General features: G+C 43.0%; 1 protein-coding gene across 3 annotated transcripts in view; it reads right to left on the bottom strand.

Annotated features, from left to right (window-relative positions):
- The window catches only part of arhgef10la (Rho guanine nucleotide exchange factor (GEF) 10-like a), a 148821-nt gene that overhangs the window by 85301 nt on the left and 48308 nt on the right, over positions 1-15212 (bottom strand). For all 3 annotated transcript variants that reach the window (XM_074639229.1, XM_074639244.1, XM_074639238.1), the window contains 5 exons: positions 13868-14038; positions 10495-10640; positions 8371-8543; positions 4608-4723; positions 2955-3082 (listed from right to left, as the gene is read on the bottom strand). In XM_074639229.1, coding sequence (XP_074495330.1) covers positions 2955-3082; positions 4608-4723; positions 8371-8543; positions 10495-10640; positions 13868-14038 — 734 coding nt within the window. The remainder of the gene's footprint in view (positions 1-2954; positions 3083-4607; positions 4724-8370; positions 8544-10494; positions 10641-13867; positions 14039-15212) is intronic.

Genomic DNA, 15212 nt, shown 5'->3' with positions numbered 1-15212 from the left:
TTGTCAGCAGGAAACACGTGAATAAATGTAATGTACACTGCAGACTCTGGAAGCACTCTTGTGCCCTGTAGATTGTTACTCAGATTAGTAACAAAAAGGATAAAAGCAACGTATGTGTGTGATCGTGTGGTTGTGTTTGTGTTAGTAAGAGAGACACAGGCAGTCAGCCCGCTGATCTCCCCTGCAATCTGCCACTGCTGCACCCTGGGTAGTGTCAGAATGGTTTGGGCACCCACTGTTCCACCTGTCACCCCCCAGCCCCGAGGCTCACTGCCGGTCCAGCCACCCGACACCGAGGCCCAGCCTCAATTAGATTGCTATCACACAACCAGGACTGGCTCTTTTTCCCAACAGCAGATTTCTCTCTTTCAGCTGACATTGGGAGCTTTTACCTCTCCACAAAAATCTCTGAGGCCATCTCCAGGTTGAGCACAGGTCTTTTGCTCTACATTATTTAACTTTTAAATACAAATCTAAAGCTCGGACATATGTAAAGGGTGGGAAAACCGCCTTGTCAGTGCGGTTGCTAATGACATTATCACAAGAACTCAGCAAATAGGGTACCCCTTGAAGGGGAATTCGGGGACTCTCTTGTAAGCATGACATCTGGCTCCACCAAACATCTGAGTAAGCAGATTGGCCCTGCAGGCCTGGTGTGACAGCCGACGAGGAAGCTGGGAGATGTGGGAGAACTGATCTGCACAGCTCCGCTGCTCAAGCTGTCACTTTAGCTTGGCTTGGCACAGTTAGATTCTCTCTGGCTCTGAAGCATTAGGCCCACTCTTCTGACTGCCGCTGCCCTGCCGGCACCAAGCCAAGGCTTTCATGGGGGAGGTCGATCATCACTCTCACTCTTTTCTTTCTTCCTCTCCTTCTCCTGCTTAGTCTCTCTCAGCAGGGCTCTGGCTTCTCTAACGCAATCTTTCCCTTTTTGTCCTCTCCTGCCTCTTTCTTATCCTATCCCCACCAGAAGCCACGAAATGGGATCCATTATAATCTGCCATTATTTGCTATTCCCAGTTCCTGTGCAGTACTCTAAGCTACTCATGTGCTCTCTCCTTGCCATCTTTGTTCTTCTCTAAGTAGGCGTTCAGTCATTCAGTAGTCACTCCACCCACCAGGATCCACTTTGGCATGATAAGACAACCACTTTAAGATCCTTAGTGTGACAAGGTAACCTGCTATGGATTGCATATATACGCTCAGCTGAACGAAACAGTTTGGACTCGTGAAGTAAATCATTACTAGTGGTCCCTTCTGCATTGCAAGTAATCCAATTGGAAGCCATAAATATGCATAAAAACGCAACTATAAAGGTTATTAACTTACGTACTTATCACAGTCTACTCTTGTGTATTAAAATGTAATATTAAAAACAAATGGTGTTTTACATCCGGGTACCATACAACCAGGAGATGAATTATAGCACCGTAGTGTAGAAGCATTAAGTGTTGAATAATTAGCTTTTTAGCACAGGCACTGTAAACATAAAATGATGTGGCTCTTAGTTGAGCAGTTAAGAAAAGCTTTGCACTATGGTCCAATGTATAGGTAAAGGTTAGTCTCACATAGCCAGACCTATGTCCACAGCGCTGCACATTAGCATTCTGCTTTGGGGGTTAAAGCGCTCTGGTTTGTTTGCATTTCTTTAAACTAGGACTGTCAATCAATTAAAATATTTAATCGCGATTAATCGCATGATTGTCTGTATTTAATCGTGATTAATAGCAAATTATCACACATTTTTGTGCTGACTTGACTATGACTTGCCTCAAACTGCAAGTGATTACCATAAAGTGGGCATGTCTGTAAAGGGGAGACTCGTGGGTACCCATAGAACCCATTTTCATTCACATATCTTGAGGTCAGAGGTCAATGGACCCCTTTGAAAATGGCCATGCCAGTTTTTCCTCGCCAAAATTTAGCGTAACTTTAGAGCGTTATTTAGCCTCCTTTCCGACAAGCCAGTATGACATGGTTGGTACCAATGGAATCCTTAGGTTTTCCAGTTTCATATGATGCCGGTATCTTCACTTCATTAGCTGTAAAACTGAGCCCGCTACAACCTAAAAATCTCAAATGGCGTTAAAACGAATTTGCGTTAACATGTTAATATCGCGTTAACTTTGACAGCCCTACTTTAAACCAATCACAACTGTCTTGGGCGGCACTAAGCCCAGGATCCAGCGATGGTGCTCTTGTCAAATAGATAGCGCAGATAGCGGAAGAGGAGAAGAATGCTAGGTGAGAAACGTTGCAGCTTATACCCACAGTCTACACCCGCTGTGTCAGACTAGGTAAAGGCTGGAGCAAAAAAAGTTGTCTCAATTATATCCTACAAAAGGAACATTTTGTGGAGCCTATTCATTATTCTATTCAAGTACGGAAGGAAATGAATTATATGAGTCAGGTAATTACCCATGCGCGACAGAATAAACTGTTCTTGCCTGTAATTTGCAAAAGTTCAGGGTGTCCTGTTGGCCCAGTGATCTAAGTGCATAGTTGTAACTACAATATCCTGTATTTTTAGCCATCATTCTCTTTCCTCCTATATTTTATGCCACTTTCAGATTCGTGGATAGATAGATAGATAGATAGATAGATAGATAGATAGATAGATAGATAGATAGATAGATAGATAGATAGATAGATATGATCCCTAAACATGATAATCTTTGTTTGTATGTATATTTAAATGTCTGTCACTGGCTGTTATCTTTTAGTGGTGAATATGACGACCTGGTTCTGCCTGTTTGTCTAGTCTACCTTTGATGCTGTACTTACATCTTTAGGAACTTTTTGAATCAGTTACCAACATAAGAAGGTGTTAGTGTTGCTGTTGTTGCCTGTTTTGTTTTCTTTGCTGTTGCTGTTGTGGTCATTTATGTTCTCATAACCAAACATCCACGGTACATTTGACTTAGAAACACATCTGTATGTGAGGCGCTACTCACTTGTCTGGCCTGCCGGGCACCTGCAGGCGTAAGCGACATTTGTTAGCACTCTGGATCTGTTCCTCTTTGATGCGAATAAGCCTCTGTAGAGCCAGACACCAGTCCTGGGCCACGGTGGTGTTCAGGTTCTTTTGATGGATAAAACACACACACACAATTAAAACTTGTTTCTCAGCTGTAGCATCTTGCAGAGAGACAAGAGTGTACAGACTGTAGATGTGCTTACATATTTGTATTCTTACATGCAAACAGCAACACATCCACTCACATAAAACGGCAGTGATGCTACGCGGTTGTGGCAGGTTTATCCCCTCAAATGTAACGTTAAATTCACTTCAACACCGGCATCCATTTTACAGTAAAATCCAGTCCCTCAAGTCAAATAGAATCAAATCAATTTGGTGAAGTCAATGAGCTGTGCAGAAGTATTTTGTCTGGTTTGTTCGGTGGACAGTATTATAACACGGTGGAAAGTGAAAATCAGTCATTTACTGCAGGGCCGATATCACTCCTCCTGAGGACATTGTGCTCATTAAGTGCAGGGAGGCAAAGGTGTCACCATTAGCCCAAGAGGCTCTTTGGTGATTGCTGGAGTACACCTCCCAGGCTGTGTTATGCAGAGTATGGTACTGGTAATGTGTTAGAGGCACACTACTGGGAAGTGTCCTGATTTGAGCGCCACAGGGGGGGCGCTGCCGGTTACTTTTGCAACATAGCAAATCTGACACTTCTATCTAGTATATCAGAGGGAACATCTCATTCCCACCATTGTGGCACTGTTGGCGATGAGATAGATAGATGGGGGACTTTGTGCTTTTAGAAATGGATTCAAGAAGAATATGAGGCTGCTCTTTGTTCACATTTTAAACATCTAGAATCCTTTTTGCAATTTCTTTAAGAGGAATAGCAGAGAGAGATTTCCCCAAATGGTTATCCTTGTACCATCCAGACTTGATCTTTTAGTTTGCACTGAATCTGGCAATTCAAATTAGACTTTGCTGCCTCTGTGACTCTTTAGTGTGTTTTCAGGGCTTGAGAGCTATTGTAAAGTGAGCGGCAGTTTACAGAACACATTCCATATTATATATATTATATAAAGATATTAGGGCTGTCAATCGATATTATTTAATACTTAATTGCGATTAGAATTTTCTAGTTTCATATGATGCCAGTATCTTCACTCTAGCTTTAAAACTGAGCCCGATACAACCTAAAAATCGCAAGTTGCGTTAATGCGTTAAAGAACAAAGTGGCGTTAAAACTAATTTGCGTTAATGCACTATTATCGTGTTAACTTTGACAGCCCTAATACATATATTTTCAGTCAATATGTTAAGATAACTGACTAGTTTTTGGAGGAGAGAATATCACATTTGAAGGTCAGTCTTTTTTTAAGTGGCTAATTTGAACAAAGGCTTTTAAAGAAACCCTGAGAGAACAGGGCTGTGTAGTGGTGTGATAAATGTAACAAACTGTGACTTCAGTGGATTGGCCTGCAGAGTCAGTTGGACTGAGGAAACCTGTGCATGAGATCTTACCTTCCGGCTACCTTTTGTTGCATTATAGGCTATATGTTGTATGATACGCAAATTTCCCTGTGCGACAGTCCAGCCACAGTAGAAGTGTAACATAAAGCGACATATAGGTAGGTACCTGGTACATCCCCTGCAGCGTGCCCACAAGGAGAGTGACCTCCTCCACGACAGAAAGGTCATGTTGCAGTTCCTGAAGCTCCTGGTAGAGCCGCGGAGGGCCGAGGATGGCTTTACCTAAGAGGTGGGCAACACACAAAGCCTTAGAGTTTGTAATGTCACCAACATATTGCATATTCCTATGGAAAAGAAAAAGAAGAATACTTATGGCTTTTACACACTGAAGGCATTATGAATGAATGACACGAAAATGCAAAATGCTCGTACACAAATATTATATGTCTAGGGCTTTTATTGTGAAAAGTAAGAATGAAAGGAGTGGATCTGGTCTGTGCTTCCTAACAGGAGTAATACTGTTTGTTCCAATACCCATACTTCTATACTATTTAGTATGCCAGAAAAAGACATAGTAGTGTCCCAATACATAGTATGTCAAATGCAGTATGCCAAAAATACCAGGATCACCTACTACTACATCCGGTCGCATTCTGCAGTATGTAAACCAGCATGCTTTTCTGGCTATTCCAACCCACAATCATCTACGCAGCGGATATATGAGCAAGAGGGTCAAAGCTCAAGGCAAAATGTTATGACAAAGTAGTATGTCCCTATAGTATGCATACTGCATGTAACAGTACGTACTTTTACAGCTGCAGTACTAAAAGTAAAAAGAAAAAGTATGCGAATTGGAACGTAGCCATAAAAATAGCTGTCCTGGTTTGGACTACGGAGCCTCCGTGTTGTTGTTTCATAAATATAGACACAACTTACCCCGTTCCGCACAACATGATTGGTTGAAGCCTTTATTTGCTCAGAAAATCGCAAAAAATTTACCTTATCCCCCTAAAAAATGACGCCGCTCTTTCACAGCATAATATTCACATTCTGTGTGAAGTATTCATGACATAACAGTTAGAAAAAATGCATTGACATGCAAATTGATTGCACGAAGAAAACGGTGTGTAAAGGTCTTAATTGTCAAAAAATAATGAAAAAATTGCCATCACAATTTCACAAAGCTGTCTTCAAATTGATTGTTTAGTTTGACCAACAGTCAGAAACCCAGAGATTTCTCATTTTTGAGAAGCCGGAAAAAGTGAATGTTTGACATAAGACTTGATAAACAATGACTTGTTGTCAATAAATTTTTATAACTAATCATTTCAAGGTTACAATCTCAAAAATATATACACTAAACATATATGGTATATTGACCAACTATCCTGTATCCAATATACAAGAACATTCAAGGTTGATAGAGAAAACAATGACATTGCCTCGGGGAACGAGTGGGAGTGCACATAGAAAAGTTGCTTCTGCTGAAACTCCAGTGGCACTAATAAAAGAGGTTCGATGTGCGGATGGATCGATCTTCATTATTTGTTGAACTACAGAGAGTGAATTTATGAGTAAAAAAAATCAGATGGAGAAACTGTTATTTGGAGCTATGATGCCCTTTTGCTGGCCAAAAGGAATGCAGGTGTCTCATTAGACGCAAAATTCAGCATCGATTTGAGGCCCGCTGTCTTCAAACTCTCCCTCTCCTACTGCTGCGAATCGATAGCTGTGTCTCCTCCTGTCTGCCATCCTCCGTCCCAGCTCCCCCTGGCCCACATCTCCCCAGCAGCAGCAGCAGGCTCCATGAGAACTGCCTAATTAAATTCTGCAGGTAGATTTTGCTCCGGAGCTGTCCTGCACTGTCACCGCACTGCCACATAATAAAGTAGCAGAAAGGAGCTGAGCCGGTAGGCGGGCTTAGTGAGGCGTGCTCCTCCGAGGGGACCTGCCGTCTTTTGTCTGTCCACGTGCATAACTGGAGTTAGAGAGTAAAGCCGTGAGAGGGAAGGGAGTGAGAAAAAGAGAGTGGTGGGCTTGCTCTGTTCATTTAAAGAGCTCTATTGTAGCTTTTGGGGTTTAATGGGATCTTTGTCACGGGCCGCCGGTGACATCTGTCATCTGTGCGAGGAAATCAATAGGTGAGACATCTGAATATAAAAGGGTGCAAGCTGCGAGAACAATGTCTTCCCGTCCTCTCCGAAGGGATCGCCTGGACCCCTGCGCGGGTTCGTCGAGTCCTCTGGGGCCTGCTGTTGGCTACGGCCCGAGAGGTGAATGTGCTGAGTTGTAATCCAGCGTAATCCCGTTGGTGAGGCAGGATATGGTTTTCACACTCAGACATGGCTATCCACATCGGCCTGCCAGGCACGTAGCACCGCTGGTGTGCGAGGCCGGAGCCCGGAGGGGTCCGTCCCTGCTTTCTCTGGAATAAATCCGCCATCTAGCACTCAGCTGCTGTACCACTGGATATAGCCAGTGGAATTTAAAGACAATGCGGCTTCCACACCTGCATCAAAAAAAAAAATGTCTGATCCGCAGCCAAAGCCCACTGGTACACTTCTGACAAAAAAACACCGCACTCCTGACAGCAGGTCAAAAGAGAAGCAGCAATAAGGGAGGTGTAATGGGGGCAGAATGAAGGTAAGACAGCGTGAGAGTAAACAACTGGCACACTCAGCTTTCAAAGGAAGAGCACGTACATCGGTGGGCTTTCTGTGCGCTGGTAAGAACAGACGGGGAAAAGAGACAGTCCGACAGAGACAAAAGGGAAGTAAGAAAGACGGGCCTGCGTTTCCCTAAAGGCCAGCTTACTTCGATAAAGAAGGGCACCTCGGCCTGCAGAAAATGAAAAATGACTCCATTTTGAGGCATGCTGAGGGACCGCGCAGGATTTAGACCAGACACCCAACTGAATGACATCACAGGGGATGAAACTATAAATAGAAGGGACAGCCTGTCTGAATGAAAATTTGGGGAACAGTCCCACAGATGTTCGGGGAGGTTTCGTTCTGTATAGACATGATTAAGGTGACTGCACCGTGTCGAAAAGGTGAAAAAAAAAGCGAGAATGTCAGAATCCAGCACCCTCTGTGGGGCGTAACATTTGCAGAGTTAGACGCAGGGAAAGGAAGAGAGACAGCTGCATTGAGAGCTAACCTTAAATGATCCCCAAAACCTTGCAGCAAAGTTGTGAGTATACGAGTATACACCACCTGAGCGAAAAAAAACGTAATCCAGTGAGAATCTGAACCAGCTCTCAAAACAATAGCTGCTTGCTGAGCATGACACGGGTAGCTCTGAAGAAGGCGGCATTAATATTTAAGTCGCGAAGCTGCAACTTTAAAAAAAAAAAAAAAAAAAAGCCTGTACCATTACATCCTGATAAGGCTTTGTATCTCCCTTTTCCCATGGCACATTTATCAGGGATCTCGTCAAGCTCTGTATACACCAGAGTTTAGTGAGGGGTGGTGGGAGAACTAGTGTTTCATCCACCGATTCCTATCTACTGCTACTGGCTCTCTAATTGGGCCTGGAAAAGGGAGGGAATAATCTCTGCAGATTGATGACTCCGATCCGCGTTGTGTTTGTGGTCTATCAGAGAGTGAAATGAGACTGTGGGGATGCTGCGGCAGGGGGCTCTCTATACCCCCGCATCTCTTCTCCGAGATAAAACACCCTAGGCAGATTGGAACGAGTGACCGTCATCACTGTCCTCCTCACAAACACATCCTCAATCAGAGTGACAAGCGGCGCGGATGCATCTCCAGCCCTCCGCAGGGACACTCGAGAACAGAAACAGATTAGCCTTGCTGAGTCAGAGTAAAGGGGCTGAGACTAAAAGTCAGTCCAAGTGATGAGATTAGCTAGATGACACAAGGGGGAGTGGAACGAGATAGTTGACTTTATTTATTTTTTTTTTTTTTTACCTGAAGTGCAGGCACCGCTTGGTCGCCTGGCGCCGCTCTGTTGGAAGAAGGTGTCTTTGCTTTGAGAGCCCTCCTGCCCCACCTCGACTACTTGCACCTGCTGCAAGGGGGCGCTCCACTTCATGGTGTACTTGGGGCCAACAGGGACCAGGCTGCTGATATCCGGAGGCCCCCTGGTGGAGATGAGAAGGAAAAAAATAGAGGAAGGGGTTTAGAAGAAAAACAACTAAGGCTGTCAAATTTAACTCGAAAACATTTTTTTTTAACGCCACATATTTGTTTTTTGTTTTTTTAGAAAAACCTAAGAAATCCACTGGTACCAACCATGTCATACTAACTTGTCGAGAAGGACATTAAATAACGCTCCAAATTTACGCTAAATTTTTCAAAGGTATATACTGTATATATATAAATATATATATGTAATAGGGGTGTACCGATTCATCCAATTGCATCGATAGGTACTCCACAAGTTGTCCTTCACGGGGGACGTATATTGATCTAAAATCGATTTGCAAGATAAATAATCTATTGTATTTATACTAAGAATTTGCACCTTGTTTATATGGATGTATTTTTTAGCAATTTTATTAGTAAAGAAATGTTAACTCCGGTTCACAGCTGCGCCAATCTCAAACGAAAACAAAAGGAAGCATGGCTGATGGCGAGGAAGAGCCAGAGACGAGAGAGAGATTTTCAAGCCGAGTTTGAGGTCCGGCATGTGGAAACATTTTGGCTTTTGCAAAAAGGCAGATGTCCTTGATAAATCGCTGGCCAAATACAACGGCAACAATACCAATTTTTCCAGGCGCCTACTGAGACTCCAATATTATTGCTCTACCTTTTGCTTTGAAATTGAGAAGAGAAGCAGGTGGTTAAACCGCTGTTCATTCACCTTGAATAAAAGTTGGTTTATTTTATGTTTTGTTAAATATTGCACTGCCTCATATCTTGAGAACTGAAGCAGCGGGTCCTTAGTTGCACTTTCTATTATTTTTAAATAAAAGGTATATGTATTTGCCATTAATCGTTGTGTTTACTTGTTTATATCCATGAATAATTCATCCCTGAATCCCTTACAAGAAAAACTTTGAGGAATCCTGACGTGCACTGTCCAGCATCCAGCTATTTATTTTACAGGCACATTGATTGAATTTTTGGCAAAAAAAGTTACTGTACTGATTTCAAGTCATTGAATCATATCATATCATATCGCTCTAGAGATAAAAAAAAAAAAAAGTGTGATTAATTTCGATTAACTTTAGACAATCATGCAATTAACCGTTATTAAATATTTTAATTGATTGATAACCCTAAAAACATCCTGAGAGAAATTCCCTCCCTATCCGCACCCAGCTAACAGCGCTGCACCCGGCACTCCAGTAGGAGGAAAAAAATGTCACGAAGAAGACTTGGGAGTAAGAAATCTGTAGGATCACCCATTTTCCCTGCCAAAAACTGTACCCCTGGCTGCGGGGAGGAGTTCATTGCTATTCATGTATTCCTGTAATCACGCAGACAATCAACATTGTGATCGGTTTGTCAAGATCCTGGAGGGCAGACAAAGTCAACTTCGGGACACTCGAGTTGAATGAGACGTAGAGCGATAATTACGTCGAAGGCTGAGCGAGAGGGCTTCAAGCAACATCTCTGACAGGAGCTTTGCGAAATATACAAAATCCCTTTCCTGTTTACTTCGCGAGAGAGAGAGAGAGAGCGGGAAAGAGAGAGAGAGATGTGATCAATGGGGCTGTCACAGAAGATAAATTGGAAAGAAACCAAAAAATGTTTTATGTCAGTAATCTAGGACTCCTGTAGCTGTAGTTAGGCATTCTACCATTTGTTTAAAGCTGATAAAGCTCCTGCAACTCCAGATAGGGCTCAAAACCCCTAGCAGCTATTTCTCTTCCCTACGCAGTTTGCCAAAATATCCTTGCGAAACCTAGGGCATCACATTAGAGGGCCGTGCCACCTAATAGCTATTTCTCCTAACTGTGCAGTTTAGCAGCCTCTCCTTTCAAAATTTACACACAACTTCATGCAGGATGCTACGCATGATGAAAGCAAAAGTGTTTTTGCATGTAAGCTCATTTAGCTGGACTTTGTTCCACAAGAGGGACTTACTTGACATTTATGTTGGAACAGATGAGCACATCATCAAAGAGGAAGACCTTCCTCTCCTTCGACTTCAGGACCTGTCCCCGCTCGCCGTACACGGTCTCAATAAGCGTCTCACAAAGGACCAGTGACCCCTGCTCCGAGTTCAGTTGCTAAAAGGGACACAGCAATCAGATCAGAGGCGGGGAGGAGACAGCGTCACAAAAGGGCCAGTCCTCCAGAGTTCAGTGCCTGGAGGACACAGAAGTCAGGCTTGGAGGAAGAGACGTCTCATCAGGGATTAGCGACACATTCATGCTGCTGAAGGTCATTTAATGCGCGTATACACACACACACACACATGAGGCACACATACATCTCTAGCCTGTTCATTCAGCGAACTTAGTGAGTTATTTCACTATCTTTGCCCTCCACACATGTGATGAGACAGCCCGTTGGCATGAAAAGGCGTTTAAATGCCACGGTAATGCGCAAGGCGTTTTAAGTTTAAGTACGCCTTTCTTGATTTCCGAGTGTCATTTGTACACCATGTATCCTGTACTGACTGCAATGTAAATGCATCTGTGTATAAATGCTATGGTAAGAGTGACATAGTATAAAAAGAGAGAAAGACCACTTATGGTGATAAGGTGGCGAGGTGGATGGATCCAACTAACACCGGACTTTTAACCAGGAGACCCGTGTTCGAGAACATTGTTGACTGGTATTTTGTGTTGCAAGTTGCATTATTGACGTCATGTGTTTCTATTGACTAATGTCATGTGACATACTGTCATGCAACGTATTGTTTTCCGTCACCCTAACTACATACTTGCCAACCCTCCTGATTTTCCCAGGACACTCCTGTTTTTTCATTGCCCTCTCCCGGTTTCCTCCCGGGGTCACAATTCTCCGCATGTTTCCCGATTAATGGCAATTTTTCACACATTTTTTCCCTTTTTGTCAACATGTTTCTGGCACTGTACAGCTTGTATATGCCATAAGCCCTTCTGTTTCCAGCCGGATGGCAATAAAGCTACACCAGATGTCTTTTCCCGGTGGAAGAGAGCTGCTTGCTACACCGTGGCACGGTTTGAGCTGCGCTCGCCACACATCACAACAAAGTGCGGCGCAAGCCATTGGAAATAATGGGTTTCAGAGCGCAGCGGTGCCGTTGTCACATTGTGTCTGAAAGGGCCTTCAGTGAGTGAGAGAAGGAGAGAGAAATGGAGAGTACTAAGAGAAAGAAATACTCAAACAGGGGCGAAAAATGAATGAATTAATGAAAACTGATGAATATGAGTCTAATTTATACACACAAGATCCACACAAGTTCATGCCAGAGGGGCAAATTATTCAGTTATTTCCTGAGAATTAAAAGTAAAATTAAAAGTAGGCCTATTTTACAAAAAATGTTGTTGCAGTGTACTTATTATTTTGTTATTTTCATTCTTTAAAAGTCACCGGAATGCAGGAAACAAAGTCTATGAAACTCAAATTTTGTATTGGTTTTGAAATCCTCAAGGTTGGTTAGTAGGTCTAACTAAGTGGTTTTCTTGTTAAACCAACTGCGGACGTTTGCGTGGCGTACAAATGACATGCGAAAATACTAAATTGCGTACGCGGAATGTCCGTGTAATGTCGTGGTATTTATACGCCTTCCCGTTAGACCGGGTTGCAGCAGAGGGACCTAAAGACAAACTTTAAATGAATGGGGTAACAGGAGCTGCCAGAATCTCCTGAATCATCCTGAATTTTTGTTTTCCTAAATAAATACTTCTAACACATTCTATCTTTTTGTCTGTCCCATCATGCTATCCACCATACTGCTACCACAAAGTCAAACTGGCTTAGCTTATGAGCACTGGGACACACAATCCTTTCCACCACAGCGAGGCAACTACACATGAATGTTAACGCATAAACAGTTTGCTACATGCACATCTTTACACACACACACATACAGATACACACCAGATGCAATTTATGCTACAGTATGTTGTACACATGCTGTGATTTCCAGTCATCCATATGTTTGGCAAAGGGAAATAGCAACACAAAAGCTTTTTCTATCATTTCAGTCCAGCTTCTTTTATGACTTCCTAAATCAATACTTTTAGTTTTATCATACTGCGCCAATATACACCAGGCTCATCACAATTTATACTGCAAGCAGCAGGTTAAATCCAAATGTGGCGTTTCACATCCTGATGACACACTTTGATGTTCTGTGTTTGTTCAAAAGGCACATATTTGAGTTAATAACGAATCTCTCTGCTGTGTCCATTCTACAACCTGCAGTGCAGTAACGCCTGCTTCACAGAAGAGGATGTTCTATCTGCGGGTAATCTGTCGCTGCTTTTGGCCGGGGCTCAGATAGCACACAAAATGAGTCATTAGTCCGAGTGGGACTGCCGTTTGATGGCCACAAAACCACACAACTCCCTCAAGAGTTGGGCTGCTATAGGAATACACCCTTAAAGTCTTCAAGCATCAATAGGCGCAGAGGGCATTGCACCATGCACGTGCGCATGTGTGCAAGTGGGAGTGCACGTGAGTGCGAGTGTGTGCGAAACCCATCCTCACTCACATTGTTATCTGTCCTATTCCGGCGACTTAGATACTTTGAGACAAAGAATGAATATTTCATTGGATGGTTATGGGGGCAATAGAGGAGACTTGTTTCCTATTGGAATTCTGCAGTGTCACCGCAGCAAATGGAATTCTGTGTGGAGTGGAGGAGATTGGGGCGAATCAGCTCATCGCAGAGTCCTGGAAAGCAACGGCTGATAGAGAGAAATAAGGAGAGGGGGAGGGTGAGAGAGAGAGAGAGAGAGAGAGAAGACAGAGGAAGATGCGGTCACACTAGAGAAAGAGGAGAAGTGTGTATAAGTGGAGTGAGAAAGTAAGCAAGAGAGTAAGCAGGGGAGTGCAAGAGGGGAATAGAGGGGAGGCAAAGTGGAGAGAGAGGAAGAGCGACAGGGTGAAAGAGATAGCTCTCTTACAGTTTCCAATTAAATGTCTCATTTACCCCCTAATTCTTCTTATTCAGAGCAGCATTTGTTCAGATTTGCAGCGGCAGGACTGTAATTTCAGTGTGGTAATGGAGAGGCAACGCCTCTGCCATTGCATTTGGTACTGTTTAGGAATGATAATGGGCATCATTTCTGGGGGATAATTTCTCGAAATAAAAATGCCTCCCTAGATTAATGTGTGGGAAAGTGATGTTAGCGATTGCTACTAGTTTAATTTATAGGTGTTTGGCTCACTGTGATAACAACGCGGAAAAGTTAAAGGGCACAGAGGCATGGCTCACAGTTGATTTGATTGGGGCATGTGTGCCTGTGCGCGTACATGTGCGCGTACATGTGCACGAGGGAGTGCGTGTGCATCCAGTCACCTTACTGAGCAGGCGATCACTGACGCTGCGGGCTAGTTGTTGAGTCTCTGCAATCTGGTCGGCTACTCGTTTCTGTTCATTCAGCTTCTCAGCCAGCATCTCCAGCTCTGTCAGAGCGAGCTGCAGGGGCAGACGGTCCACGTGGCCCTTCGGTGTGTTCTTAAGCATGTCCTAGAAAAGGTCACACAGAAAGTTTCAAGTTAAGTTAAGACACTGCAAGTTAAAAACATCAAAACTCTCTGATTTAATGCTTTCCTCCGTATCCTGCAATATACTGAACTGTAACAAAATAATGTGTTCTGGTTGGGAGTGTGGTCTTCACCTTGAAAAGTTCAAAGTGAGGACATTTCTTGGAAAGTGAGGACATTTTTGTAAACCAGGGACATTTTTTGGTAAGTGGGGACACCACTTTTGTAAAGTGGGAACATTTTTGAAAGTTCAAACATTTTTTTGAAAGTTAGGACATTTTTGTAAAAATGGGACATTTTTTGTAAACTGGGGACATTTTTGAAAGTTTGGACATTTTTGTAAAGTGGGGACAATTTTGTAAACCGGGGAAATTTTTTGGTAAGTGGGGACACTATTTTTGTAAACCGGGGACATTTTTTGGAAAGTGGGAACATTTTTGTAAAATTGGGACATTTTTTGGAAAGCAGGGACACTTTTTTGTAAACTGGGGACATTTTTGAAAGTTTGGACATTTTTGGAAAGAAAAGACATTTTTGGAAAGTGGGGACAATTTTTGGAAAGTCAAATACTGTCTTTGAGTTTAGGTGAGTGACTGGCACAGATTCCAGAGGATTTAACTGTATGCACCACACTAACCTTCCACTGGTTATGTAAACTGTGTAAAGCTCATTTTATTGCAGTTTCTCCCCTTTTGTAAGCAGTGTTGGCTAAAACAAACACGTGTAAGCGTAGGCTTTGTGGCTTGCATGTCTATATTGGTCCTGCATCTATGACCCAGTGAAAGCTTGGTGTTGTCTTGATATGCATCTCAGATGTAGCTCAGTGCCCAGAGCTCTAGCTCCCTGTAATGTATGATTTAATACATACACTTCCTATTTCGAGTACTGAGTTTAGTCTAGAAGAAAATGCCTGATTCACATTCATAACTTATCTTTTGAATTCATGGATAATCAATGCCTACTGAGGGATGAAATGAGCTTCTGCAGATCCAGCAAGTCAAGCTCAAATCCAAATCTTTGCTCTGAATGGAAAGTGGAAGAGTCGGGATGTAAAGCCAGCAATATGAGAAACTGATGCGCCTTGCTACTTTTCTAGCTCTATCCAACCCCAGTGTAAAAATATATAAGGTACAACTTCTTGTACTTTGGATAAGTTA

This window comes from Sebastes fasciatus, chromosome 1, assembly GCF_043250625.1.
Source record: "Sebastes fasciatus isolate fSebFas1 chromosome 1, fSebFas1.pri, whole genome shotgun sequence".
Lineage (NCBI taxonomy): Eukaryota > Metazoa > Chordata > Actinopteri > Perciformes > Sebastidae > Sebastes > Sebastes fasciatus.
The sequence above is the reverse complement of the archived record's forward strand: the minus strand, read 5'-3'. Positions and strand labels throughout refer to the sequence as shown.